Source organism: Mus musculus, chromosome 11 (genome assembly GCF_000001635.26).
Source record: "Mus musculus strain C57BL/6J chromosome 11, GRCm38.p6 C57BL/6J".
Lineage (NCBI taxonomy): Eukaryota > Metazoa > Chordata > Mammalia > Rodentia > Muridae > Mus > Mus musculus.
In genome coordinates, this window is record NC_000077.6 from 57989261 (window position 1) to 58016254 (window position 26994).

General features: G+C 46.6%; 1 protein-coding gene across 3 annotated transcripts in view; it reads left to right on the forward strand.

Moving 5' to 3' along the window:
- The window catches only part of Larp1 (La ribonucleoprotein domain family, member 1), an 88617-nt gene that overhangs the window by 15843 nt on the left and 45780 nt on the right, over nucleotides 1-26994 (forward strand). Inside the window, exon 1 of one of the 3 annotated variants that reach the window (NM_028451.1) lies at nucleotides 19804-20287. The exons of 1 other annotated variant lie outside the window; for it this stretch is intronic. In NM_028451.1, coding sequence (NP_082727.1) covers nucleotides 19933-20287 — 355 coding nt within the window. In that variant the 5' untranslated portion in view covers nucleotides 19804-19932. Of the gene's footprint in view, nucleotides 1-19803; nucleotides 20288-20505; nucleotides 20895-26994 lie in introns of those variants that run through there. One more of the 3 variants, XM_006534334.3, reaches the window with a different exon arrangement.

The window sequence follows — 26994 nt, forward strand, 5'->3', positions numbered from 1 at the left end:
CTCTGGAAAGAGAGAGAGAGAGAGAGAGAGAGAGAGAGAGAGAGAGAGAGAGAGAAAGAGAGAGAAAGAGAGAGAAAGAGAGAAAGAGAAAGAAGAGAAAAAACAAAAAAGAAAGACACCAAATTAAGGAAAAGACATATTGACATGGTTGACGAGTAAAGAAAACAGAAGCGACTTTTCCTTTTGACATTCTGTGTCTCCCAAAAATTGTGTCATAGCTTTGTACCATTCTTATAATCAAAAGAAACATTTAATCCTATTCATCTCCCCAGCCTTACTCAAATGCCACCTCCATTCAAGCAGCCAAAGTAGAACCACCCTGTTCAGTCAGCCAATGGCTTTTTAAAAATATATATATTATTATTTATTAACAGGGTAATACTATATAGTTTTGGCCTACCTTGACTTCTCAATTTAGACCTGGACCTCAGTGAGATCTGCTTGTCTGTCTCCTGAGTTCTGGGGTTAAAGGTGTGTACATCCAAGATCAGCCTATTTTAAATGTTTTAGGTAAGGTATTATATAGTCCAGGCTGGTGTGGAACTCAGAGTGTATTTCAGAATGACCTGAACTTCTGATCCTCAGAAGTTCTGATACTTCCACAGTCTGAATGCTGAATTATAGGGGTGTGCCACAATGTCTGGTTTAAGTGATATTAGAGGATTGAACCCAGGGCTTTGTGCTAGGCAAGCACTTGACTCACTAAGTCACATCTTTATTCGTTGTCTTTTGTACACCTCTGTACAAGTCATGTTTCTGCAGTAAATCAGTACCTTGCTTATAGAGGCTGTCTCAAACAATCCTTCTCTTCTACCCGTTTTCCTTCTCTTCTCTTCTCTTCTCTTCTCTTCTCTTCTCTTCTCTTCTCTTCTCTTCTCTTCTCTTCTCTTCTCTTCTCTTCTCTTCTCTTCTCTTCTCTTCTCTTTCCTTTGTTTAGTTTTAGTTTTAGGTTTTGTTTTTTGTTTGTTTGTTTGTTTGTTTGTTTTTTGGAGACAGGGTTTCTCTGTACAACCCTGGCTGTCTTGGAACTCACTCTGTAGATCAGGCGGGACTCAAACCCAGATTAAAGGTGTATGTTACCACTGCCCAGCGAAACTCCATTTTCCTAAAAGTAACAAGAATTTGAACCTCAGATTGAGGTTCCCTTTTTTGCCTTGAAAACTGATGTTGAAAGTGTCTAAACAACAAGCTGTCTTTCAGAAAATGTTTCCAAGGGGCTCACATGCTCTTCTGGAATCTGCAAAAGGGGATTAAGGGGAAACAAAAAAACATAAGAACAGAGCACCAGCCAGGCATGGTGGTTCGCGCCTTTAATTCCAGCACTTGGGAGGCAGAGGCAGGTAGATTTCTGAGTTCAAAGCCAGCATGGTCTACAAAGTGAGTTCCAGGACAGCCAGGGCTATACAGAGAAACCCTGTCTCGAAAAACCAAAAAAACCAAAAAAACAACAGAGCACTGTGGTTGGTGCTCACCTTCAATCCCAGCATTCAAGAGAAGAGGCAAGCAGAGTTTGGTGAGCTCAGGGCTATATATCTAGATCCTGTCTGAGAGCCAGAGAGCCAGAGAGAGAGAGAGAGAGAGAGAGAGAGAGAGAGAGAGAGAGAGACAGAGAGAGGCAGAGAGAGACAGAGAGACAGAGAGAGAGAGACAGAGAGAGAGAGACAGAGAGAGAGATCCAAAAATTGGGCAATTTTTTGCTTTGTGATACAGCCATGTAGTTTTCAGGGGAAGTTGCCTGTCTGGAAGCCATGCTTCTGTCCTGTTCCAGGGATGAAAGTGGATGAAGGTCCAGGATGACAAACAGAATTTGATATGATTGGTGGGCAGTGGTATATCCATGGTTATATTTTCTTAATCTCTTCCTGAGGAGAGGGTAAAACACCCCTTTAATCCCAGAACTCAAGAGGTGGAGGCAGGAGGACCAGAAATTCAAAGTAAGGTTGGAAAGGTGGCTTGACCTGTTTTGTTCTTACAAGAACCTACGTTCAGTTCCCAGAGCCCCAGTCTGGCATCTCACAACCATCTGTAAATCTACTTCCAGGGCATCTGATGCCTCTGGGTTTTCAGGGCACTGCACTCATGTGCACAGACTTACACACATACATATAATTAAAAGTAAAAAGTGAATCTTAAAAAAAATATTTCAAAGAACCAGGCTCGGTGCTTCATGCCTTTAATACCACCATCTAGAAGACAGGCAGGTAGATCTCTTTGAGTTTGAAGCCAGCCTGGCCTATAGAGTTCTAAACCAGCCAGGACAACATTGTGAGATCCCGTGTCAAAACTAAATTAAATTTAAACTAAAAGGATTAAAAAGTTGAAAGCCAACCTCTACTAGACAGTAAACTGGAGGACAGCCTACATGTGATCCTGTATAAAACAAAAGACAAAACAAGAGATGCCTGAGAGAAGTCCAGGTTCTTTGGGAAAGATAGCAAGGGTAGATTCATAACACCAGTGGGGATTTGAAGTTGGTATTGTGTTTATTTGATGCCCATCTTTCTTTGATAAACTGCACTTTGAGGTCCTTCCGCAGACAGACAGCCCCATGCTCAGAGTGCCCAGGCTGAGACCTACTTCTGTGTCTGGTGGCTATCACACTTATCCTGAAGGCAAGTCTTAATTCCAAAGGGGGAGTAATTTTAATTATCTACTGAAACCATAGACTGTCTCTAGCAGAGCATGTGATAAATATTTAAATATTCTTCACATCTATCTCTCAGAGCTCCTGAGAGAAAGAAATGTCTGTGAACAAAGTATTAATTACATACCCCAAATCATTCTTTTGAGATAAATTATACATAGTAATTACCATACTTGACAGCCTCCCCTGACTGCATATTGCTCTACCCTCAGCTTGAAGCTGGTCCTGGTTGGTGGGTGTGTAGACACAGGTTGTGTTGGCCTGAAGAGGCAGAGGATGCGAGTGTCCTGGGCACAGTCCCACGGTTCAGACTTCTCAGCTTGCTCAGCATGCTCTCACTCATCTGAGTGGTTCTATCTGAGTCCAGTTACCGTGTTATGCATTTAAGGTTTCTGAAAAGAAGTAAGGTAGGGTGGCTCAAACCTATGATTCTAGCCCTCTGGAGGCTGAGGCAGGAGGATTGCATGTGTTGAAGGCCAGCCTGGACTATTATAGTCAGCCTGGGCTACAGAGTAAGACACTGTCTCAAAGAGAAGAAAGGGAAAAGGGGTGACAAGATTACTCATTAGGTAAAGGTATTGTCCTCTGACAGCACCCTGCCCAAAGCCAAACCAACAAAGAAATAAATGCAATTTAAAAATAAACTAAACTCCTGCAGGTGACTCTTTTCTAAGACGAGGAAGAAGAAGGAGAAGGAGGAGAGGAGAAGAGGAGGAGGAAGAGGAGGGAGAGGAGGAGGAGGAAGATATGGGATGGAGAGAGAGGAGAAAAAGAGAGAAAGGAGAGAGAGAGAGGTTGTGAAGTGGCTTTCTTATTTCTTGATCAGTGTAACATACACACTGTGTATTTACATGAACCATGTATCTGTGGCTATTGAAGGTTGGCATGACCAAGAAGACAGGTAAAGCCACAGCGTTGGTATAGTGGCCCTGGCAGACTGTCACTAGCACAGGTTCTAGGGTGTGACTGTTATGTCTTTGATCATGGCCGTGATGTTTGTAAGTGGCTTTACGCAAGCTACTCACCTTCCCTCTCCTTATCCGCAGGATGGGCTCCACAAGAGCCGGCTTCCCATAGCTGTGACTGACTCAAGGGAAAGCACGTCTTTTTTTTTTTTTTTTTTTTTGGTTTTTTGAGACAGGGTTTCTCTGTGTAGCCCTGGCTGTCCTGGAACTCACTCTATAGACCAGGCTGGCCTCAAACTCAGAAATCCGCCTGCCTCTGCCTCCCAAGTGCTGGGATTAAAGGCGTGGGCCACCACTGCCTGGCGGGAAAGCACCTTAAAGAGAGGAGTTGTGGACTTCGGCTCACAGTTTCAGAGCCTCCACCCCCTTAGACCTCACCTCCACTGGTTTAGCCCCATGCTGAGGCACAGCAGTGTAGAAGCAGAAACTGAGACAGATGACAAGCAGGAAACTAAAGCAGAGGAAAGGACAGAACCTGGCATGACCTTTAAAGACACACCCTTCTAGTTTCTGCCAGCTAAGCAACCACCACCTTCGAAACCAGTGCCACCAGCCTAGGGTCAAACATTCCACACATTTCTCTGGGAGGAACACCACATATCCAAATGCTAGCAAGTTTGGTGTTTTGTGTGTGTGTGTGTGTGTGTGTGTGTGTGTGTAGGGAGTGCACATACATGTGCATCTGGATGGAGGCCAGTGATTGATGTCCTGTATGTCCCTTGGTTGCTTTCCACATTATTTTTTTGAGGCAGGGTCTCTCAGTGAACCTGGAGCTCAGGGACTTTGGCTGGGATCCAGGGATCCTCTTGTCTCTACCCTCCCCTACTCCAGCCCTGCAGCTACAAACAAGCAAGCCAGGCCTGGCTTTTTACCTGGGTGCTGGGGATCAGAACTCAGGTCCTCAGGCTTGCACAGCACAGCAGGCACTTTACCCACTGAATCGTCCCCCGGAAACGCCTCATATGATAAAAGACTTAATAAACGGGACTTACCTCAAAGAATTATCAGATGAACTGATTCATGAGTAGTAAGTAAAATTGTCTTTTCCTATATAAGGAAATACTTTTTTGTTGTTGTTTTTTTCAAGACAGGGTTTCTCTGTAAAGCCCTGGCTGTCCTAAAACTCACTTTTTTTTTTTTAAAGATTTATTTATTTATTATATGTAAGTCACTGTAGCTGTCTTCAGACACACCAGAAGAGGGAGTCAGATCTCATTAGGGATAATTGTAAGCCACCATGTGGTTGCTGGGATTTGAACTCAGGACCTTCGGAAGAGCAGTCGGGTGCTCTTACCTGCTGAGCCATCTCACCAGCCCTAAAACTCACTTTATAGACCAGGCTGGCCTCGAACTCAGAAATCTGCCTGCCTCTGCCTCCCAAGTGCTGGGATTAAAGGTGTGCACCACCACCGCCCGACTAATACTTTTTTTTTTTATAATCACTCTTAAAAATTAATTTTAGGGGGCTGGAGAGATGGCTCAGTGGTTAAGAGCACTTGCTACTCATGCAGGGGACCTGTGTTCAGTTCTTAGCACCCACATGGCAGCTCACAAATTCTACACATAAAATAAAAATAATAAAAATATAAATAATCTTATTCATTATTAGTAGCCATGGCCCATGAGTTGAGGTCAAGGAAAACTTTCAGGAGTCTATTCTTTACTTCAACTATGTGGGTCCCAGGGCTGGAATACAGGTCATCAGGCTGGTCATCCCACAGGCACACACCACTATGATCTTGTTTTGTTTTGGGACAGGGTCTCACCATGTAGCTCTGGCTATCTTAGAACTTACTATGTAGACCAAGTTGGTCTCACAGAGGTCTACCTGCCTCTGCCTCTTGAGTGCTAGGATTAAAGGCATGAAACACAATTTAGCTTCATTATAATCTTAATGTGGATCCTTAGCAATACATTTTGAATTAAGTACAAACTAAAATCTAAAAAATGTGAATTCTGCTTATCCAAGTTTGTAAGTTATTGAGACAGGCTGGGCTGGGGGTAAAGTTTCATAGCTGTATCGGTAGGTAAGTGATACTTGCCCAGAAAAGAACACAGATGAACAAAGCCACGCCTCCTGAGGGAGTCCAGAGAAGACAATTTACAAGCATGAGAACAGAAAAAAGATGACAAAGACTTGATCTTAGAAATGAGTCTACATTGTAATCAAGTGCTTTCAGTGAAAAGAGAACACATGGATGTTGTTGTTGTTGTTGTTGTTGTTGTTGTTGTTGTTGTTGTTGTATTTTGAAACAGAGTCTCAGCTAGCTCACAGGCTTTTAATCCCAGCCCTCAAGAGGCAGAGTAAGCAGATCTCTGAGTTAGAGCCCGGCCAGGTCTACAGAGTGAGCTTCAGGACAGCCAGGGTTGTAAAGAGAAATCTTGTCTTTGTTGTTGTCATCATCGTTGTTGTTGTTGTTTTGTTGAGGCAGTTTTTCTTTTCTTTTTGTAGCCCTGGTTGTCCTGGACTGCTCTGTGTAGACCAGGCTGGCCTTGAACTCACACAGATCCACCTGTCTCTGTCTCCTGAGTTAAAGGTACAGCCCTGCCCCATAAGAAACCCTATCTTGAAAAAGCACAAACAAAAACAAGAAGAAAGGAAGGAAGGAAGGAAGGAAGGAAGGAAGGAAGGAAGGAAGGAAGGAAGGAAGGAAGGGAGCCTCATGTAGCCCAGGCTGGCATTGAACTTCTGAACTCTTGCTACAACCTCCTAAGTGTTGAAATTACAGGTGTGAACCATCATGCCTGGTTTATGGGATGCTGGGGTGGGATCCAGTGTCTCATTTATTTTATTTTTACCTGTATGGTGTTGTGTCTGCATGGCTGGATGTCTGTGCACCCTGTGCATTCCTGATACCAATGGAGACAAAAAGACTGTATTACAGCTCCTGGAACTGGAGTTACTGAGGGCTATGAGCTGCTATGTATGTTCTGAGAATCAAACCCAGGTCCTCTGGAAGAGCAACCAGTGCACTTAATAGCCGAGCTATCTCTCTAGCCCCAGAAATTAACCTAAAAAATGTAATCTTCAATTTAAAGGCTGACAGTAGGGGTTTTCCAGTCATGGGTTCACATAGCAACCGGACAGGAATTGAACAATGACCATGAGATCCTGAAATGACTGTAGGCCATGCATCCTCCTGACATTTGCCGAGTGAATGCACCTCACCTGGATCCATCCATCAGATTCCTGAAAGGAAAAAAAAAATGCCAATAACTATTGCAAAAAAAAAAATGGCAGACAGGAACCAACCCAAGGCCTATTCCCTGCAGGTGGGCACCTGCAAAACTGGGAGGAGGAGGTGCCCCCCTTTAATACTGCACTAGGAAGGCAGAGACAGGTGGGTCTCTATGAGTTGAAGGCCAGTTTCCCATCTCATAGTGAGATTCAGAAGGCCAGAGCTACATAGTGAAACCTTATTTCAAACACAACTCAAACTCTTCTTATTGTTTTTTGCTTTTTGGTCAAAGAACTGAAACAAAGGAATACTCTTAAGGGATTAGGTTGGATTTTTTTTTTTTTAATTAAGACAGAAACAGAATTGCACTTATTTATGTATCAGAGGTGGGGTGGGCATTGGCATGTGCCACAGCTCAGCTGCGGCTCAGCCACCACCACTCACTGGTAAGGGGCAGAGTAGATCTCATGGAATTCCGTTCTCTCCTTCCTTGATGTGAGTCCCAGGGAGATCAAATTCTGGTCCTCAGACTTGGTGGGAAGAACTTTTCTTACTTGCTGAGTCACCTGGCCAGGCCCAGATTAGCTCTTTTGCTGTCTAAAGGTAGTGTGATGTGCTCACAGAGCTGGGGCTTCTCCTCCAAGGCAAGGCAGCCCGTGTGTGTGTGTGTGTGTGTGTGTGTGTGTGTGTGTGTGTGTGTGTTCACTTCCAAAACCTTCCTGTCCATTTTGTATTAGATCTACTCACTGGCTTTGTGCAGGAAGCAGGGACAGGAGTGCACTAGCCCCGCTACAGTCAGATGAGATTCTTGAAGCCCTGGAAAAGGAAGTGAAGGTGTGCACAGCTGGGCGCTCCCATCCTAATGTCCACACCCCAGCCCTGGTTCTTTGGGCTATGCTCCACTTTCCCTTTCACCAACCATCCAACCAACCCAGAAAGCATCTGAATTCAAAGGCTTTAGAAATAAAGGCAGTGTTCAACAGAAAGCAGCTAATAGGGGAGACATGCTTTCTGCGTGTAAACACTGCTTAGTGTTCCAGGACCGTTTTCTCTGTTTCACAGACAGGAAACAGAGACACAGAGAGCACCAAGTCTCCCCCATGGGCCCCAGCTTACACAGTATGTCAGCCCACATGGTTGGAATCCTACTTGGGCAGCCAGGCTGTACACCTAGGCCTTGGGCCTTCGCCCCTACATTGCCCTGCCTCTCTAGACACTCAAGCACTGATGAAAAACCTTCCCAAAGAAAGCAGATGGCAGATGATATAGGCTACGAGGCACACATCTGTGTACTTGGTGTGGAGTCAAGAATGTTTATAGGCAGCCGGGCGTGGAGGCGCATGCCTTTATTCCCAGCACTCGGGAGGCAGAGGCAGGTGGATTTCTGAGTTCGAAGCCTGAGTTCGAAGGTCTACAGAGTGAGTTCCAGGACAGCCAGGGCTATAACAGAGAAACCGTGTCTCGAAAAACAAAAAACAAAAAAGAATGTTTATAGGCAGTTAGGTTTAAGGCAGAGGAGTAGACCAAATGACCCAAAGGTTCCTTCTGACTTAGAGACGTCAGGATTTGATGACTTCATTTCAATCTTTTCTAGCCTTTGGTAGCACATACCTTTGATCTCAGCACTAATCTCTGCGAGTTTAGGGGTAGCCTGGTCTACATAGTGAGTTCCAGACTAGCTACAAAGTAAAATCCTGCCTCACCACTACCACCAGCAGCAGCTCCTACAACAACAAATAAAAGATTCCAGCCTTTCAGTTGAGGATGGTACAAACAAGTCCCTATGCCCTGGGTCTTCCCAGTCTATCCCACCTGTACGCTCTTTGCCTTTTGGCACTGGGTTCAGTGAATGGGAGAGTGGTGGGAAGACAGGTGACCTTGCCCAAGAATTGAGGAAAAGGAATGGCAAGATGACAGGGTAGTGAGGTTTTGCTTCAGAAATGCAACATGCTCCCATTGTGTCTCTGGGCCTGAGGTCCTGGTGTTCATCCCAGAGACACAGCAAAGAATCCTGTGCTCTGAGCCATGTCATTTCACATACGGGGAGGTGCAGAGGTCCAGAGACGTGAGGCCACACTGCATTCATTCCTTAAACACTGAGATCCTACCTTTGCCTCACTTGGTACTTAGGATGCCAAGGGTAGTCTAGAACCACGGTAGCCGCAGAGCCCATGGCAGGAAGTCACACAAAGTTGCATCATGATCTAGCTATGAAGAACGAGGAGTATACCCGCCAAGCCATTCTAGGGAGATCTGCCTGAGAGGAGCCGTTTAAGCTGAGGCACAGAGGGTAGATAACAGGGAAAGAGAATGAGCTGGGGGTGAGCCTCCTGGAGCTTCACGGGCAGGAGAAGCCTCAGGAGAGGAAGTCTGAAGTTGGCTGCCTTTTGTGAGAGATTTGCTTATTGTAATTGTTTGGAAACAAGGTCTGGCGTAGACCTGGGTGGTCTCAAACTTGATGAGCAGATGATGATGAAGATGACCTGACTTTTCTGCCTCCAACTTCTAAGTGCTTAGATTATAGGCTCGTGTAACCAAGCCCAGGGTCTGGAGTCAGTTCTTATAATAGGAAACTGTTGGAGGGCTTTTCTTCAAGACATACTAACTGGGCATTTGGGAGGCTGAGGCAGGAGGATCGCCGTGAGTTCAAAGCTGGCCAGGGTTAGATAATATGGTCCTGTGTCAAAAAAAAAAAAAAAAAAAAAAAGAACAGAAGAAAGAGGAAGAAATTGAGGCAGAAAGGTGAGAGGGGGAAGGAAGGAGGAGCCAAGGAGGAGGAGGGGGAGGGGGAGGGGGAGAAAGGGAAAAGGAGGGAGAGGAGAGGGAGGAGGGGGAGCAGGCAAGGGAGAAAACAATGGTATACCAATCCCAGCCACCCATGCAAATGAGTCTGACTTCACTCTGCTTTTGTAAGCAGGTCTCTGTGTACTTTACCCAAGTGGGAATTAGGCCACTCACTTTCATTGGCAGTTTCTTCTTCCCTCCGTGTATCTGGGGTGGACATAGAGATCCAAGTACCCAGGAATGTGCAAGCTGTGTGACCTCACAGCAGTTCACAGGCACAGGCTCTTAGGTGGCTTGTAGCTCACCACCCACTCTCCTCCCCTTACTGGGATCAAAGGCCATTCCCATGAATGGAAAAGGGCTGGACTCTACACCAGAGGCATGCTAAATATTATTTAACCTTGTTTTCCCTCAGTGATCTGATGCCACAGGAGTCAGATTTCCCCAGAAAGTGCTATTCAGGGCCTGCATGATAGTTGCCACCAAGCCTGAGGACCTGGGTTCAATAATCACGTAAAGGAAGGAGAGCACAAAGCCATGGAGGCCCAGCCTCTGTTTCCACACAGGCAGCACAGCAGATACACATGCACACACAGCCTCTGTTTCCACACAGGCAGCACAGCAGATACACGTGCACACACACACACACACACACACACACACACACACACACCACGAAGTAAAAAATAAAGGTTAAAAAAAAAAAACACCTAAATAAATAAAATAGAGTGCTGGTATGTAACTTAATGACAACCTAGCACAGGTTAGGTGTGATTCCAAGTTTTTAAAAAAGGGAGTGATCGAATCAGGTGGGATTTCGGTGATATTGAGGGCAGCCAGTTCCACAGCCAGGGCTACACAGAGAAACCCTGTCTCAGAAAAGAAAAGAAAAGAAAAGAAAAGAAAAGAAAAGGAAAGGAAAGGAAAGGAAAGGAAAGGAAAGGAAAGGAAAGGAAAGGAAAGAAAAGAAAAGAAAAGAAAAGAAAAGAAAAGAAAAGAAAAGAAAAGAAAAGAAGAAAAGAAAAAATGGCTCAGTGGTTAAGAGCACCGACTGCTCTTCCGAAGATTCTGAGTTCAAATTCCGGCAACCACATGGTGGCTCACAACCATCTGTAGTGGGATCTGATGCCCTTTTCTGGTGCGTCTGAAGACAGCTACAGTGTATTTAGATATAATAATAAATAAATCTATAAAAAAAAAAAAGAAAAGAGAAGAGAAGAGAAAAGAAGAGAGAAGAAAAGGGGGACAGTGGTGGCGCAGGCCTTTAATCCCAGCACTTGGAAGGCAGAGGCAGGTGGATTTCTGAGTTCAAAGCCAGCCTGGTCTACAGAGTGAGTTCCAGGACAGCCAGGGCTACACAGAGAAATCCTGTCTCAAAACAAAACAAAACACCTCAAAACAAAACAAAAAAAAAAAACCCCAACCCATAAAACGAGAAAGGGAGAGCTGGCTGGCTCAGCGGTCACGGGGACACTGACTGTTCTTCCAGAGGATCTGGGTTCAGTTTCCAGCCTCCACATGGCGACTTACAATCGTCTGTTACTTCAGTTCTGGGAGATCCCATACCTTCTCTGACTTCTCAGACATCAGGCACCCTTACAGTCATAACATGTATCCACATATAGTAAATACATCTTTTAAAAGTTAGGAAGGGAAGACATTTCTAAATATGTAAGCTGAAGTTCAGATGAAAAAAAAGGGACGTTTTTCCCCCCTAGATTTCACTGGAAGCAGCAACAGGAACAAAGGAGAAACTCAGAGCTCTCTGCGAGGGGAAGGCTGGGTGTGAACCTAAGCAGTGGTTCCCATGCAGGTTTGGGGAACATAGGAAACCTGTTCTATGGCTCAGGGTTTTAGGGAATGCTGCAGTCACTGCTTAAGGAGTTGCCACTGGTATTAAAGGTCCTGGGACTTCCTCCAGCAACACACTCATTTAACATTTTTTGTTTGTTTGTTTTATGGTTTTTCGAGACAGTGTTTCTCTGTCTAGCCCTGGCTGTCCTGAACTCTGTAGACCAGGCTGGCCTCTAACTCAGAAATCTGCCTGCCTCTGCCTACCGAGTGCTGGGATTAAAGGCGTGCGCCACCACGCCCGGCTCGTGCCGTACCGACACTCTTGAAGAGGAAGAGGACAATCACTCAGTCTGTTCACAAACTGACACTGAACGTGTATGTTGACTGGACCTCCTGTATGGCACAGCTCACTCAAGAGAAAAGGGCAGTTCACATCTTTCCTCACCTCTATCAACACAAAGGCCGAGAAGCCTTGTCAGGGAAGCTCGGGGATACCCAAGTTTTCCATGGTCTGGAGGCCCCTTCCCCTTCCCCTGGACTCCCTTAACGTTAGAACAAATCCTCCACAGTGTCAAACTCTAAGTCCAGCTGCTCTCAGGAAGGTGGCCCAGCCTGCCTGGTCCCTGATTCTCTCTCCTGGAATCCTTCCCTCCCCCACCACCTTAGTCTCCAAAGTCTTACTTGCACCTCATGACTAAAGGCCTGCTGTCAGCCAGGAACTGAATGAATGAGGGCAGTGGGCTGGAGAAACATCAGAAAGCAAGACCAAAGGGTCACTACTGTGAGCTACACCCATCGATCCATATTTAAATTAAAAAACAAACAAACAAACAAACAAAACCCTGGGTTGGCAAAAGTCTCAGCAGGTTAAAGATGCTTGCTGAAGAGCCTCACGACTTGACTTTGATCCCCAGGATCCACACGATGGAAGAACATCCTGCAGGCTGCCTTCTGATCTTCCACACATACAGTGTGGTGCACATGGCAACACACACACACACACACACACACACACACACACACACACACACACACACACACACACACACACGAGAATAATAGAATTCATTTTTTTTTAGATTTATTTATTATTATATCTAAGTACACTGTAGTTGTCTTTAGACACACCAGAAAAGGGCATCAGATCTCATTACCGATGGTTGTGAGCCACCATGTGGTTGCTGGGATTTGAACTCAGGACCTTCAGAAGAGCAGTCAGTGCTCTTAACTGCTGAGCCGTCTCTCCAGCCCTCATTTTCTTTTTCAAGATTGACTCTTTCTTTCTTTCTTTCTTTCTTTCTTTCTTTCTTTCTTTCTTTCTTTCTTTCTTTCTTTCTTTCTTTCTTTTTCTTTCTTTCTTTCTTTCTTTCTTTCTTTCTTTTTTCCTTTCTTTCTTTCTTTCTTCCTTCCTTTCTTTCTTTCTTTTTTTTTTTTTTTGAGACAGGGTTTCTCTATATAGAAACTGAGTTCTTGCTGTCCTGGAACTCACTTTGAAGACCAGGCTGGCCTTGAACTCAGAAATCCACCTGTCTCTGCCTCCCAAGTGCTGGGATTACAGGCGTGCGCCACCACTGCCCGGCTCTATCCATTGTTTTCTAAGTTTTGTTTTTATTTCATTCGTTCTTTAGTGCGTGCGTGTGCATGTGTGTGTGTGTGTGTGTGTGTGTGTGTGTGTGTGTGTGTGTGTGTGTGTGTGTAGATGAACATGTCGTGGTGCACTGGTGTGGAGGGCCGGGAACTACTTTTATGGAGTCTGTTCTTTCCTTCTACCATGTAGGATCTGGGAATGGAACTCAGATGGGCAAGCTTGGTGACAAGCTTCTTCACCCACCCCCCAGCCCATTCCACCTGCCCTGCCCTGTCCTCATTATTGTTATGCAAATGAAGCCCCCCCCCTTTTCTGTGTAGCCCAGGCTGCCCTGGAACTCACTCTGTAGACCAGGCTGGTCTTCCTAATTCAAGAGATTCACCTCTGCCTCCTGAGTGCTGGGATTCATGCCATGTGCCACCACTCGCCTGGTGTGGTGATTCTTCCTTCTGAGGCTGGATCATTGTAGGTCGTGTCCCACACATTTCGCTCATGCTCTCACCTGTTGATGGTTGCCGAGGCTGATCTAAATCTTGGCTACTATAAACAGTGTTGTAACGCACAAAGGATATACATTCATCCCTTCTGTCTATGGACATATTTCCTGATACGTTCCCATAATAATAGTTCCATTTTATGTTTTTGCAGGAACCACCAACTGACAGTTACAATAGTTTATACTCCTGTGGCAGTATATAACAGGTCTTTCCCCCCCACATTCTTGCCAACATATATTCTCTCTCTCCCTCCCTTCGTTTTTTTTTTTTTGTTTGTTTGTTTAATGAGAGCCTTTCTATTTAGCTTATGTATATGAGTACACCATTGCTCTCTAAGTCAGGTATGATGGACTCTCTTTGTCCTATTTTTTTTTGCTTCTCCTTGTTGGTTCCAGAGTGGTTTGCTGTTGCTGGAGGGTAGAGGGAGGGTCGAGGAAGACAACAGGATAGGAAAGCAAGGACCAGACTGTGCTGAGAAGAGCAGTAAGCTTCTGAGCAGAGGTGGGACCTGTCAAAGCCCATCAGAGCAGCCCGAGGCTATGTGGTGAACCTCACACAGTAGGTTGGCCAGTCGGAGTCCCACCAGGAGGTAAGCATGGGCTGCCAATGTAGCAATGTAGCTTACTTGGCAGCGTACTCATCTTGCTTGTAAGAAGCTCAGAGTTCAGTCTGTGAACTGAACCGCGCAGAGTCACTGTATGATATGTGGTCTGACTATGGCGCTGTCTCACTATAATCCTGGTCCTCAATGGGTAGAAGGGGGGAGAGAAATTCAAGGTCACTTTTCAGCTTTGTTGTGAGTTCGAGGCCAGCATGAGATACATGAGACCTGTCCTGAGGTCACTGTGGAAGGCAGGATGGAAAAGAGTTTGCTTAAGTAGAATTGATGGGGTGAAGGGAGGCTGGTGCTAGGTGCAGAATCAGGGGCAAGTCTGTTAGCCCTTCTCGACGGCAAACCATCTCATCCTAACTCTAGGCCTCTTTCATGTGTAACTGGGGTGCATCATCATCCTACTTGATAGAAAATGGTTGCCCCAGGGTTAGGTGTGATGACAACAGTGTCTTCCCCCACCTCCCTTCACATGACAGGTCGCAGAGGCGATCTCAGCTGAGCCTCTCTTCCCAGAAGCTAAAGTCATTGCACAGCATGTGCCAGAGAGCCTGTGAGTCTTTGGGGCTGGAAAATGCTCCCCAGCTGGCCTTGTTTGTTCTGGCCAAGGTCTCTCCCCGTCTTACCCTGCCCCCCATGTTGGCATAGGCAGGACTGTACCCAAGAGCTACCAGAGGAAGTGAATGGCCCCGCACAATTTCTTCCAGGAACCCAAGGTCCTTTGGAAAATTAAACTCTCAGTGGGATAAAACCGTGTGTTCAAGGCCAGGTGTGGAAGTGCTACATGCCTGTAATCCTAGGACGTGGGAGACAGAGGCAGGAGGATTATAAATTTATGGTTGGGGTTGAAGAGATGGGTCAGCACTTGCAGCTCTTTCAGAGGACGTAGGTTCAGTTCCTGGCATGTATACATACAGTGGTTCAGGGTCATTTGTAACTCTAACTCCAGGGGATCTGACATACTCTTCTGGTCCCCATGGGTACTAGAATGTACACAGCACACACATACACATAGGAAAGACAACTACATACATCAGCCATCTTAAAAAAAAATCTATCAAATAGCACACACCTTTAATCCCAGTACTTGGGAGGCAGAAGCCCATGGATTTCTGAGTTTGAGGTCAACCTGGTCTACAGAGTGAGTTTCAGGACAGCCAGAGCTACACAGAGAAACCCAGTCTCAAAAACAAAAAATAAAAACAAAATAAATAAATAAATACAAGCAATGCTCTCACAGGAGCAAGAGTGCTGTGAGCTAAGGCATGGTAGCTCTTCCTGCTCTCATACCTAGGCCTAAAATAAGATAGAGTAATGATCCTGGGCTAAGGGGCTGCCTAAAGGCTTCCACCGTTCTAGAGTAGGAGCTTGGGTTATCAGACAGTCTCCTAGTTCCCTAGTCTTCATTCTCAACTCTGTGTCAGTGCAGGAAGTTCTCAGCACCAGGAGTGAAGATACATATTTAACTACAGAAGGTACAGTGTGTACACCCACTGGGTGCTTTTACCTTTTTTTTTTTTTTTCTTCTTCTTGTTTTTTTTTTTTTTTTTTTTTTAGGTTTTTCGAGTTTTTTTCTTCTTCTTGTCATGGGCAATCTAGATTATGGATAGAAATATGTAGACAAGGTTTACCTTGAATTTCTGATCTCCCTGGCTTCACAACCTGAATGCTAAAGCTATTGGCGAGTACTAACATGCCTGGCTCTAGGAAAAAAAAAAAAAACAAACATATTAATTTTTGATCCTGTCTAGTATTTAGAAAAAAAAAATGCCTGTGTTCAGAATGTTGTAGTATGTCAGAAAGCAGAAGTCTGGGCTGGGGATATGGGCTCAGTAGTCAAGCACTGAGCCTGGAAAGTGCAAGGCCTTGAGTTTGATCCTTAACACTGCAAATAAAATAAATATCACTGGAACCATTAGCCTGAATTACTCACTGGTATCCTGGTACAGAAGGTGCTTAGCATGCAAGAAGAGACCTACATTCAGTCTTTGGCACTGGGGGAGGGGAGGTCTGAATTAAGATTCCAGCTCCAGCTCCTGTCTTACAACCCAGCTCCTTTCCCCAGCCTTCCTTGTTGGGAGTGCTACAGAGGAAGCCTGGTTACAGTACTAGCCTTCTGTATTCTAATTTTTATTCTGAGACAATGTCTTGCTATTTAGTTCCAGCTGACCTGGTACTTACTCTGTAGCCCAGGCTAGCCTCAGAGTCTCTCCAATTCTCCTGCCTCAGCATTACAGGCATGTGCTACCACACCTGTCTTGCCCTTCGTCATTTTTTTTTTTTTTTTTTTCGAGACAGGGTTTCTCTGTGTAGCCCTGGCTTTCCTGGAACTCACTTTGTAGACCAGGCTGCTGGCCTCGAACTCAGAAATCCGCCTGCCTCTGCCTCCCGAGTGCTGGGATTAAAGGCGTGCGCCACCACACCCGGCTTCGTTATCATTTTTAAAAAAGATTTATATATATATATATATATATATATATATATACACAGCATTCTGCCTGCATGTATACCTGCATGCCAAAGAGAGCACCAGGTCTCATTACAGATCGTTTTGAGCCACTATGTGGTTGCTGGGAATTGAACTCAGGACCTCTGAAAGAACAGACAGTACTCTGAACCTCTGAGCCATCTCTCCAGCCCTGTTATCATTTTTTTTTAAGGTTCTATTTTATTTTGTGTCTGAGTACTTTGCCTTCTAGTATGGTTGTGCACCATATGTGTGCCTGGTGCCCAAGGAGGATGCCAGATTCATTGGGACTGTGGTTATAGAAGGTTGTGAGCCATCTTGTGGGTGCTGGGAACCAAACTTAGGTCCTTTGAAAGAGCAGCCAGCGGTCTTAACCAGTGAACCCTCTCTCTAGCCCGATGATAATGATGAAGATTATAATGATGATGATGATGCTTATTTCAAGACAGGGTTTCTCCTTGTAGCCCTGACTGTCCTGGAACTCGCTCTATAGATCAGGTTGGCCTGATCTTAGAGAGTCCCTTGTCTCTGCCTCCAGAATGCTGGGATGAAGGGTGGCCACCACCACCGGCTTTCCAGACCTCCATTATTTGAATCTAGGAAAAGCTATTGGATTTGGTTCTGCCATGGATTGGCTTTGTGACCTTGGATGAGGAACTTTTATTTCTCTGAACTTCAGTGTCCTCATCTTCAAAAGAAGGAGATGAAATCATTATTCAGTTTACCTTCCCAGGGTTGAGTATTTCTAGTTGAGGACAGTCCTAAAAGGTTCTAAGTTCTGAGTTCCCCCTCCTGATATCCAATGCCTCTCTCTGGCCCCGGGACAGGACTCAGAGTAGCCATCTCTGAGCCCCAGTTCCCACACAGCAGGGCCTGACCACTTTTGTTGGCACCGGCACTGTGAGCTGGGTAGATGAGCCAGCTAGTTCGACATTACACAAAGCCCTGCTATGCCCGAAAGTTGTGTGAGGGTATATCTCCTCTCTATATCCAATTAGTAAGTGGCACATGACTTTAATCCCAGTACTTGGGAGGCAGAGGCAGTCGGATCTCTGTGAGTCTGAGTCTACAGAGTGAGTTCTAGAACAGGCAAGGCTACACAAAGAAACCCTGTCTCAAGGAAAGAGAGAGAGAGAGATATAAAAGAAAAAAACAAAGTATTTACCAATAACTAAAAGTGAACCCTGGTGGCAACGTGCATTGCTGTGCTCTTTGATTAAAGGGTAGACATGCCACAGTTTTAAGCTGGGGGAGGGGATCTGCCTTTAACCCCAGCACTCTTGAGGCAGAAGCAGGCAGATCTCTGTGAGTTCCAGGCCAGAGTGAGGAGTTTCAGGACAGCAAAGGCTCCCCAGAGAAACCCTGTTTCAGAAAACAACAACAATAACAAAAATACTGCTTAAATTCTCTATCTCCTTCAAACCGTATATTCCTCCGTGCTTCTCCGAGCAAGCGCTGGCTTTAGTGTGTTGTGCCTTATAATGGGGGCACTTTGGCTCTCATTGACTACTTAGGCATTAATTTTCCTCTAAGAGAGGGGCTATCAGGGAAGGCTAGAGAGCTGTCCCAGGCTTGCAGGCAAAGACTGGAGATGGAATTGAACACCAGATTGCTATGAACACTTTCCCCAGTATTCCCGGTGTCCACAATACCAGTGTCTGGTCTCTAAGAGTCTTTTCAGGAAGCCATGCCCCCCACCCAGGAGACCACCTGTTTTCTAATCCTTCTTTTGGAGAGTTCGCCAACCTTCCAGGCTGTTCGGTTCTCAGATTTCTAGATCCAGTCAGTTCCTGACACGTCTCTTATTTCCAGTATTTTGGGATCTGAGTTCAAGGAAACCTTCTCTCAGCAATTAAAGAAGCCAATCTCAGTTAAATTCATGATGTTGTAACCCTCTAATCCCAGCACTAGGGAGGCAGAGACAGGTGGGTCTCTGTGTGTCCGAAGTAAGCCTGGTTGCCTGGTCTACAGAAAGAGAGAGTTCTAGGATAATCAGAGCCCAGAACTAGACAGAAACCAAACCAAACCAAACCAACCAACCAACCAACCAATCAACCAACCAACCAACCAAAAACTCTGCTTGAAAAACAAAAAAATACCCAAACAAACCAAACGGAAAAAACAACCCAAAACAAACAAAAAGCCAATCTTGTCTACTTCATTACAGCACAGTGACTACTGCGCTGTAATGAAGTATTTGTTTCTCCTGTTTACTGTGCCTTCCCCCACCTTACAGTGTAAATTCCGGGAGGACAGGTGCTTGTTAGCCTGGTTTATTGGCAGACCTTTCTAAGAACTTTGCAGGCCCCCAGAGCATAAAGTCAGTAAACATTTATTGAACCAAATGACAGAGAAATTTGAAACCACCTGGCATAAATGGTTCCTTCATTTTACAATAGAGAAATCGAGACCCAGGAAGTGGACCTGACTACTGCTGATAACCCCTAACTAACTGCAATGGGGTCAGGGTTAAGATACAAATCTCAGAGCTTTCTGAGTCCCTCAATTAAGTGTCAGTTCAACTCTACCCTAAACAATTCTATAGAAAAAACACAAGCGACTTGAAAGAAAAGCCATTTCCTGCCTATAAAACACTGGGTTTCGAGGGCCTGCATAGCGTGGGTACTACTGGGAATTCTGTTCTCTTTCCGAGGCGCTCGCTGCCCCTGTGGGGAAAGAACTCCCTTGGACCCATTACCAGTGCTCTGGCCAGGCTGCAGCTGGGCCAAGGTCATCGGAGTGGGGCCAGAAGCCACGCACAGGGGGCGGCCAAAGAACCCCTCTGCATCACTAGCCAAGTCTGGGCTGACATAGTAAAAGACCCCAACGCGGAGCCCCGAGAAACACTTGTCACCAGCGTTAGCAGGCCGGGCCGGCCGCGTGGCCAGGTCCCATGTGCTCCACCTGCGACCGTTCTGGGGCGCTGGCCCTTTAAGGCTCCTCCCCCACCCCCGCCCTCCGAAGTTGCATCAGGCACGTGCTCGCCCCCGTCCACTTGCCGCGCCACAGGAATGGTCTCCAGGGGGCGGGGCCGGGGCGGGACCTTCCGCCCTGCGCGCGCGCGCCCGTCGCCGCGCCGTCCCCGCCCCTCGCGCGCCGCGTCGCGAGGCGCGCGCCCGCCCGCCGCCCGCCGCGGATCGCGTGGTCTGGCTCGGCTCTCCGCGCCGCTCCCCCCCTGGCCGTCCGCACCACTGCAGCCCCCCGAGCCGCCCCGGGCCGGGGGCGGGGGGACGCAGGCGGCGGACCGAGGTCCGCCAGGCCGGCTAGGCGCGCCGGAGCCTTCTGCCCGGCGCGCCACTCAGCGTCAGCCCGTCCGCGCCGCTCCGCGTCCGCGCGGCCCGGGCTCCGGCGCCCCGCCAGCGGCCTCGAGCGGGGCCCGCGGCGCGCCCGGCCCCTCCGCGCAGATGGCCACTCAAGTGGAGCCGCTGCTGCCGGCGGGCGCCCCGCTGCTGCAGGCCGAGGAGCACGGCCTGGCGAGGAAGAAGCCGGCGCCCGACGCCCAGGCCGAGTCGGGCCCGGGTGACGGCGGCGGAGAGCCCGACGGCGGCGTCCGCAGGCCGCGGCCCGCCTGCGCCAGGCCTGGCCGCGACGGCGCGGAGCGCGAGAGCCCGCGGCCACCCGCAGCTGCGGAAGCCCCAGCGGGGAGCGACGGCGAGGACGGCGGCCGGCGTGACTTCGTGGAGGCACCGCCGCCCAAGGTGAACCCGTGGACGAAGCACGCGCCGCCGCCGGCCGCGGTGAACGGACAGCCGCCTCCAGGTGGGTCTGCGCGGCGCGGCACTGGCCCGCGCAGTGACGCGGGCGTTTCCCTCGGAGCGGGGCTACCGGGGCCGCAGCGGTTGGTGGCAACGGCATGCCTCGGGCCTAGCTTGGCGGACTGGGCCGGGCGGGGCCGCTCGTGTGCCCTGTGCTCCCTATGCGTCTCGGCGCCTCGAGAGTGCGTGTTCAGAGAACATGTGTCATGGCTCCGAGCTGGGCCTGGCTTTGAACTTTGCAACTTTGCGCTTCGGGGAGCCGGGTGAAGCGTGGGGAGCGCGGGCCCCTGCGTGCCCGGGAGCCGGTTGCGGCCCGCGGCGACGCGAGGGGCGTGTGTGGCGGCGAGGGAGTGGCCGCGCCGGTGCGGGGCGGGCGGGTGACAGTTGGGCGCCATGCGCCGTGCCAGGACTGTTCGCAGCGCTCGCCGGCCGGAGCTGCGCGCGGGGCTCCCCTCCCCCGCTGAGTCCGGGTGGGAGGTGGCTCGGGAATCCTAGCCGGGCGCGATCGGCGTGGGCATCTAGTGGCGCACCACTCGGGCACAGCCTCCGCTTGGGTACTCCTGGGTGTTTGATAGTGAGCATGGCCCTTGAGTTTGATCGTCGGAGTCCTGGTACTTTTAACTTTAAAAAATGAAAAAAAAAAAAAAAACCAAAACCAAAAACTTGCTATGGAGCTTAGGTGTGGTTGCCTAACCTAAGCTGGGCACCGAGGAAGTCGGAGCTAGCCGCTTTCAGGTTCCAGAGTGCTGGAAAGTGTAGGCCTAGCCCTGGGGGAAACCAGCACGTTGGTTGCCCTTTCGATTTCTCTTAGGGTTGCTTCATAAGGAAGAGGGCACATGGGGTTGGGGGTGTTGTAGTACCAGAGTTTCCCTCTTCTTCTCCTTCCCTTCCCGAATCCTCTTATGCAAGGGGCAGTACTGAAACCTCCATTTTCTTTCATATCCTCGTTTTCCACCCACAGAGTGGAGGAATCAACTTTAAGACGCTCTTTGGTCCTGCCCCTCTTTAAATTCAGAGGTATAATCATCCTCTCGAGCCGCGCTCCTCAGAAGTTTAAATGAGGCTGTTCGCTCAGTTCGCCGCACTTAGCTACTGGTGAACCTGCCTTGTGGGTTTTAAATCAGCTGTGACAATCAGGCAGGATTGGGTGCCTGAGCTGGCATTTTGTGTAAAGCCATGGGCCCTTGATAGCTTGCGTCATTGGAGCTATTGATCGTGGGAAGAAGACAGTTTGGCTGGCATCTCAACTTTTCCTCAGGATAAAGCCAAACTCAATTTAAGTGACCAAAGCACACATTTTAGGTATACTATATCTGTTCTGTTCCAGTGGGGTTTTTTGGTTGTTTTTTGTTTTGGTTTGTTTGTTTTGTTTCTTTTGTAATCTTACCAGTTGGTTTTGATAGAATCTTTGGAGTAGTTTTTTGACAGACTTACCAGAACTAATCCAATAGCTTCTGAATTTAAGCTTGTTAAGACCTTGGTGCTTTTTAAAGTGAATTCTGTGATTGGGTTGTCTGTCTGGCAAGGCTAGGTGGTGGTGGCCTTATTGCCTCAGCCAAAGGGATCGGTAGGTCCCTTTTCAGCTCTGATTTTATCTTCAGCCAGGACATCTTTAAATGAATGTGCCACCAGTGGAGTGGTTGTGTGGTCTTGGGATTTTTATGTTCTGTGATGCATGTGTTTTTGGGAGTGTACAGAAATGAGTGTCTCATAAGCAAGCTAAGCTTTCCAAAGCTTGCTGCAAATGCCTATTTTTAGCCTTCTTTTGGCTCAGATGCTGGTGTTTAAGTATTTGAGGGACACTAGCAGTAACTAGTAATAAAGTATGTTTTACCCTCTCTTCCTTCCATGTGGCATTTCCTATCTTGTTTAACCTCTAAGTCCTAGGTTTGTATTGGGGAGAGGGGAAAGTGAGGGCATAGTCTTAGTGTAGCCTGGAACTTAGCTTGGAACGGAATCAAGGCTGGTCCTAAACTCCTGATTCTCCTACCTCTGCCTTCCCTATACCTGGTTTTAACCCCTCCCCACCTCCACCTCTGTGTGTTTGTTGTTCCTTAGTTCCAGTTTCATTCTTTCTTTTCTTTATACATACATTATGTACCTACTGCAGTTTCCCCTTCATTTTCCCCCCAACTCCAACCCACCCCCGTTTTAGATTTATGGGTTTTTTTGTTTTTGTTTTTTTCTGTTTTTTTGAGACAGGGTTTCTCTGTAACCCTGGCTGTCCTGTAGACCACGCTGGCTTCGAACTCAGAAGTCCGCCTGCCTCTGCCTCCCAAGTACGGGGATTAAAGGCGTGCACCACCACTGCCCTGCTAGGTTTATGGTTTTAAGTTTTGGGATTTGTCCTTTTGGACACCCTCCTGAACAGTATTTTTTCCATTCTTTCCCCTTATTCCAGCCACACCCCCTCTCAATCTTGAGTGCCCAAGTGGGAAGAGATGCATAGATTTTTGGGGTCAGTCTGCACGTGCTGTATCGCTGTCTCTTGTTAGCTGAGTCCCACCCTCCTCATTTGAACAACAGGGAATAGTTTATGATGTGCATGCCTCTCAGGATAGTGGTGACCCTTCACTGTGATAACAACATTTCTCAGCCTTCCTAATGCAGTGACCCTTTAAATATAATTCCTCAGTCCTGGTGACCCACCCCCCAGCCATAAAATTATTTTTGGTTTTTTGAGACAGGGTTTCTCTGTATAGCCCCGGCTGTCCTGGAACTAACTCTGTAGACCATGCTGGCCTTGAAATCCACCTGCCTCTGCCTCCCAAGTGCTGGGATTAAAGGCATGTGCCACCACTACCCGGCACAAAATTATTTTTGTTGCTACTTCATAACTAGCTTTGCTACTGCTGTGAATCATGATGTAAATATGTTTTCTGGTGGTCTCTGGTGAATCCTGTGAAAGAGCTTAAGAACTGTTGGTTCAGTGCCTAAGAGATTATGGGACCTTCAGAAACTTTTATGTGGGTCTTTTTTTTTTTTTTTTAACTTGTAAAAGAAGGCAGAGAATGAACATCTTTTATTTTTTGTGTTCAGTTTAGCACCCCACAAGAAATAGTTTGCTTTAAAGTTGACCTTTGAACTGGGTATGGTGGTTCACACCTATGAATCCTGCAGAAGAGTGGTCATGGCAGAAGGATGACTGAGAAATCAGGGCTTGGAGATACTTCTTTAAAAAACCAAACAACTAAGCAAACAAAACCCCCCACCCTTTTATGCACCCTTACAATAAAAATTCACATAAAACAATTACTTTTGGGAGTGGAGAGAGGGTTCAGTGGTTAAGAGCATCGATTGCTCTTCCAGTGGTCCCAGCAACCACATGGTGGCTCACAACCATCTGTAATGGGATCTGATGCCCTCTTCTGGTGTGTGTGAAGAGAGCTACAGTGCACTCACATACATTAAATAAATAAATCTTTTTTAAAAAGTTACTTTTGATTGGCCATGGATGGAAAGCATATTCATGGTGCATGGACAGATGGACAGTTGCCATCATCTTGTATCTATTTTTATGTGTGGCATGTGGAAGTGAGAGGACAGTCATTCATTCATTCATTCATTCATTCATTCAATTTTTTTGTGGTAGAGTTTCTCTGGGTAGCAGCTCTGCCTGTCTTAGAACTCTATAGACCACAGGCCTTGAATTCATAGATCCACCTGTCTCTGCCTCCCCAGTGCTGGGATCAAAGGTGTGTGCTACCACTGCCCAGCTCTGCCAGGACATTTTACAAGCATCTGTTCTCTCCTTCCATCATACATGGGCCCTGTGAACTGAATTCAGGTTGTCAGGGTAGGTGGCAAGTGCTTTACAAAACAAAAACAAAAACAAAAAACAAAACAAAAACAAAAAAACCCTGCTGAGCCATTTTACCAAACCTTGGTATCAACACATCTCTCCCCCTACTCTCTGAGTAACTGCCCTGGAACTCAGTTTGTAGACCAGGTTGGCCTCAAACTCAGAGATCTGCCTACCTCTGCCTCCCAGAGTGCTGGGATTAAAGGTGTGCTCCACTACACCTGGCTGTAACTAACAGCTTTAACTGTAGGTCAGTCACTCAAAGAAATAACTGTGTTTTTTTTCGTTTGTTTTTGTTTTTTCTTTCTTTTTTTGTTTTTTGTTTTTGTTTTTGTTTTGTTTTTTTCGAGACAGGGTTTCTCTTTATAGCCTCAGCTGTCCTGGAACTCACTTTGTAGACCAGGCTGGCCTCCAACTCAGAAATCCGCCTGCCTCTGCCTCCCACGGTTTTTGTTTTTTCAAGTTAGGGACGGGTTCACTGTGTAGCTCAGACTCTTGGAACTCACTTTGTAGATTAGGCTGGCCTTGAACTAAGAGACTCACCCCACCTTCCTGAGTGCTGGGAAAACAGGGTACACCACCATTGCCTAGATGAAATGACTACTTTTGCTTTGTTTGGAATGTGGTATAATGATGGTGAGACCTTCATGCTTTTGCTGTCTGAAGCTGAGAATAGAGGCATGCCCGCCATCCACTTCTAGCAATGATGATTTTTTTAAAGCAATTGAAAAATAATTTAATATCTTTATGTACATTGGTGCTTTGTATATATATGTACGTCTGTGTAAAGGAGTTGGACTCTCTGGAACCGGAGTTAGAGGCAGTTGTAAGCTGTTGTGTGGGTACTGGGAATTTCATGAACCTGGGTTCTCTGGAAGAGCACTCAGTGCTCTTAACCACAGAGCCATCAGTATCTGCCTCTCACTGGGTATATTGAGGAAGCTTGTGCCTCAGTTGGGATAGAATCTTTGAGAGTGCTTCATTTCTGTTTGTGTGAGTTTCTTTGAAACAGCTGATAATTGTAGCCCGGGTTACAAAGCCAGCTAACTGATGGTGTCCTGGGACCCTGTTCTGGTCTGCCCCTGCTGCTATGGTAATTGGTCATCACTAGGGCCTCTCAATGCCATTAGGTCTTCAAACTTCTGGGTCTGGAAACTGGGTTTACACTTTTGTCCCTAGCTAAGTTTCTGAGTTGCTGGGTAATCTTGGAACTGTGTACCTCTCTGAGCTACTACTAATTTACTCCTTGAAAGACAAATAAATAATGGCAGTGGGTTTGGAGTGTTGTGAGAATTGAAGGTGGTAAATGTTTACAAAGCTCTTAGTACATGTGTCAGACACAGTGGGAGCCCTTAAATATTGCCTGTAGTAAACATTTTAAAATTATTTTTGTGGGGCCAGTGAAATGGCTCAGAAGATGAAGGCACCTGGTACTTTCTAACCCTGAAGATCTGAGTTAGATCTTCAGGACCCACGTGGTTGATAACTTCAAGTTGTACTTTGACCATACACACAGAAATAAAAAGTAGTATTACTTATGTAATAAATAATTCTTGTGTCTAAACCCCACTCAATCCCACTGACAGGCATGGGTCTATCTGACTTATTTTTTCATTTGCAGGGAATTAGATTAGATCTAAATGTCTTTTAGGTTCCAGTGTTAAAACTGTTCTCCCTGTTAGAACCTCAAGCCCTCTTCACTCATCAAAGCAAAATTAAAGTGGAGGTTTAAATTGAGTTGCATGTGTTTTCAAATCTACCAATGTGATTGGGAGCTCCTGTCTTGACTCTAAGCCTCAATAAAGGCTGGAGACTCTTGGTTTCATTAACTGAGGGTGGTAGCTTAGGAGGACATGTGGTGGAGTGATTGACCTTATTGTATGGTCATAGAAAGCTTATAACAGCACTTGTGAAATACTCCCCACCCACAAAGCCTTGAGAAAATAGGATGACCTTGAGGTCCCCATCCTAAGTACTGGAATTAAAAGTTTGTGTGGCTAAAAACGAGGTTATCCAGTGTTTAACTAGAAATTCTGTACAACAATTTTTTTTTATCAGTAAATAAGCAGACTTTTAGAAGGTTCGTGTTAAAGATGAAAAGGTTGAAGTCCAGTCATGCATGGTAATGAGTCTTGTCTGGATCTTCATTTGAACAAGCTGGACCATGAGATGTTTTGAAGCAGGGTGTGGTAGTAGCTCATGTCTGTGCTCCCATTAGGGAGATACTGAGGCAGAAAGAGTTTTAGGTCAGATTGGGCTAGAGTGAGATTAGCCCCAAGCAAACAGACTCCCAAATAAGTCCTTTTGACTTGAGGAAATTTGATCATCATAGGTTTATTAGGAAGTTATCCTGTTTTAGTATATGGCCATCCACTTGTTTTGAGTTTGTTAGGTTATGTTAATGCAAACGAGCACTAAGAACTGTTAGTTAGCTTGAGTAAATGAGGCTTAAGACTTTCCTCACCCTAGTTCATCTCACTTTTTCTTCTTCTTTTTAATTTTATTTATTTATTATATGTAAATACACTGTAGCTGTCCTCAGACACTCCAGAAGAGGGCATCAGATCTCATTACGGATGGTTGTGAGCCACTGTGTGGTTGCTGGGATTTGAACTCAGGACCTTTGGAAGAGCAGTCAGTGCTCTTAACCGTTGAGCCATCTCTCCAGCCCCCACTTTTTCTTCTGAAGAAGGCACAGTTAGGATTCTTTTTCAGGAAAGGGGAGGTGACTCTGGCTCTTGGGGATGGGGTAGTTACGTGCTCTCGAATTCCGAACCTCCTGAGAGACTGAATCTTTGCTTACCCCTCTAGGTCTGAAGTGGGTCCCAAGTCAGAGTCAGCATAGCATCTCTTTTCCCCTTCCCTGGGAAACAAGCAGAGAAGGAGCAGTGCCCCAAACCACAAAGCCC